The sequence below is a fragment of the Abrus precatorius genome, unplaced genomic scaffold (assembly GCF_003935025.1).
Source record: "Abrus precatorius isolate BTA unplaced genomic scaffold, Abrus_2018 Scaffold1, whole genome shotgun sequence".
In the NCBI taxonomy this organism is placed as follows: Eukaryota; Viridiplantae; Streptophyta; class Magnoliopsida; order Fabales; family Fabaceae; genus Abrus; species Abrus precatorius.
The window spans coordinates 4,313,164-4,315,097 of NW_020874291.1; the positions used below are offsets into that span (position 1 = coordinate 4,313,164).

At 36.1% G+C, this 1,934-nt stretch overlaps 1 protein-coding gene across 1 annotated transcript; it reads left to right on the top strand.

Moving 5' to 3' along the window:
* Window positions 1-1,609, top strand: LOC113854906 (putative pectinesterase 63). Its single transcript, XM_027486232.1, is given in 5 exon segments — window positions 1-495; window positions 620-757; window positions 759-827; window positions 925-1,166; window positions 1,444-1,609. Coding segments are annotated over 5 exon segments (1,110 nt in total).
* The last annotated feature ends 325 nt before the right edge of the window (window positions 1,610-1,934 follow it).

Below are 1,934 nucleotides of genomic sequence, written 5' to 3' on the forward strand. Positions count from 1 at the left end.
ATGGCTTCAAAATCTAAAAGCTTTACCATTCAGGTCGCTCTTGCGGTAGCATTCCTTAGAGCCTATGTTGTTTTATGTGATGACGCTGTGCCAATTCCTGCTGACAAGCTCCAATTAACCAAATGGTTCAATGACAATGTGACGCCCTTAGGTAAAAGAAAGGCCACTCTAGATTCTGCATTATTGACTGCAGAAGCAGGTGCTAAGGTTGTGAAGGTAATGCAAGATGGTAGTGGCCAATTCAAGACCATCACTGATGCCATTAACAGCATACCTAGCGGGAATACAAAGCGTGTGATTGTGTACATTGGAGCTGGAAATTATCATGAAAAAATCAAAATTGATAGGACAAAGCCTTTTGTCACCTTGTATGGGGTACCAAAGAACATGCCAAACCTGACCTATGGTGGAACTGCACACCAATATGGCACTGTTGATAGTGCTACATTGATCGTTGAATCGGATTACTTTGTAGCAGCTAATATCATGATCTCGGTTTGTATTCTATCTTTCTTAAAAACCGCTCTCTATTAAAACAAAAGCAAATTGGTTTATTGTTTAAGGTTGATCTTGTTACAATTTATTATTATTATTATTATTATTGTTGTTTTTGGCATAGAATTCTGCACCAAGACCTGATGGAAAGAGAACAGGAGCTCAGGCGGTTGCATTGAGAATTTCTGGTGATAAAGCAGCGTTTTATAATTGCAAGATGTTGGGTTTCCAAGACACTATTTGTGATGATAGAAATAAGCATTTTTTTCAAAGATTGCTTTATTCAAGGCACTGTGGATTTTATTTTTGGAAGTGGGAAATCATTATATTTGGTACATATAATTTCATGAAATGCAATGTGCAAAGTGTTTCCATTAATCACTGTATACAAAATGTGATTAACATTTGGGGATTTATTTTATAATGCAGAACACTGAATTGAGAGTCCTTGGCGATAATGGGATAACGGTGATAGTGGCACAAGCAAGAACAAGTAATACAGATGATATTGTTTATTCTTTTGTACATTGTGACGTTACCGGAACTGGGACTGGAACTTTCTTGGGTAGAGCATGGATGTCTCATCCCAAAGTGATCTTTGCTTATACCACCATGAGCAAAATTGTGAATAAATTGGGGTGGAGTGAGAACAACCACCCTGATTATGCCAAGTAACTTGCTAATTCACTTTTGCATCTACATTGACTCTTTTACAACTCTACATTTACACCTATATATTGAACAAGTAGCTCCATTAATAATATGTTAACGTGTGTCATCACATTGTATATATTGCATTATCCATATTATTTTTAAATATTTTTACCCACCTTCAAAGTAGATTTTGTCATGTTGACTAAAACCTTATTTAAATTTATTTCATCATTGTCGAGAACCACAATACTTTTGCATGAGCAAAAAGTGATTAATACATGATATTATTTACAGATCTGTATATTTTGGAGAGTATCAGAATAAGGGCCCTGGTGCTAACCCCAATGGGCGTGCCAGTTTCACAAAGAAACTAACTAACGCAGAGGTCAAACCTTTCCTAACGCTTGGCATGATTCAAGGCTCCAAGTGGCTGCTCCCTCCTCCAAATCCTTCACACTAATTGATCGTCATATCTTTCGATATAGAAAGAAAAATGGTTTTGGTTTTGTGCCACAAATGGTGGTGATGGAGAACTAGGAAAATGAAATTGCTACTAGACACCAAATTGCTCATGTTATGTAGTTTTAGTGTCATGCAATTTTTTACCTTTTATTTTAACATTAAGTGAGGTCCTTGTAAGCTTAGATTAGCTAGTGGTGTATTCAAACACACTCTCGTAACACCTTTGAAAAGGATGACACAAAGCTTATGATTTTGGGTAGCTTCAAACTTTAGAAGGACAAAGTATGGTCAATAAATATCCATATGTCTGTATTTATTTATAT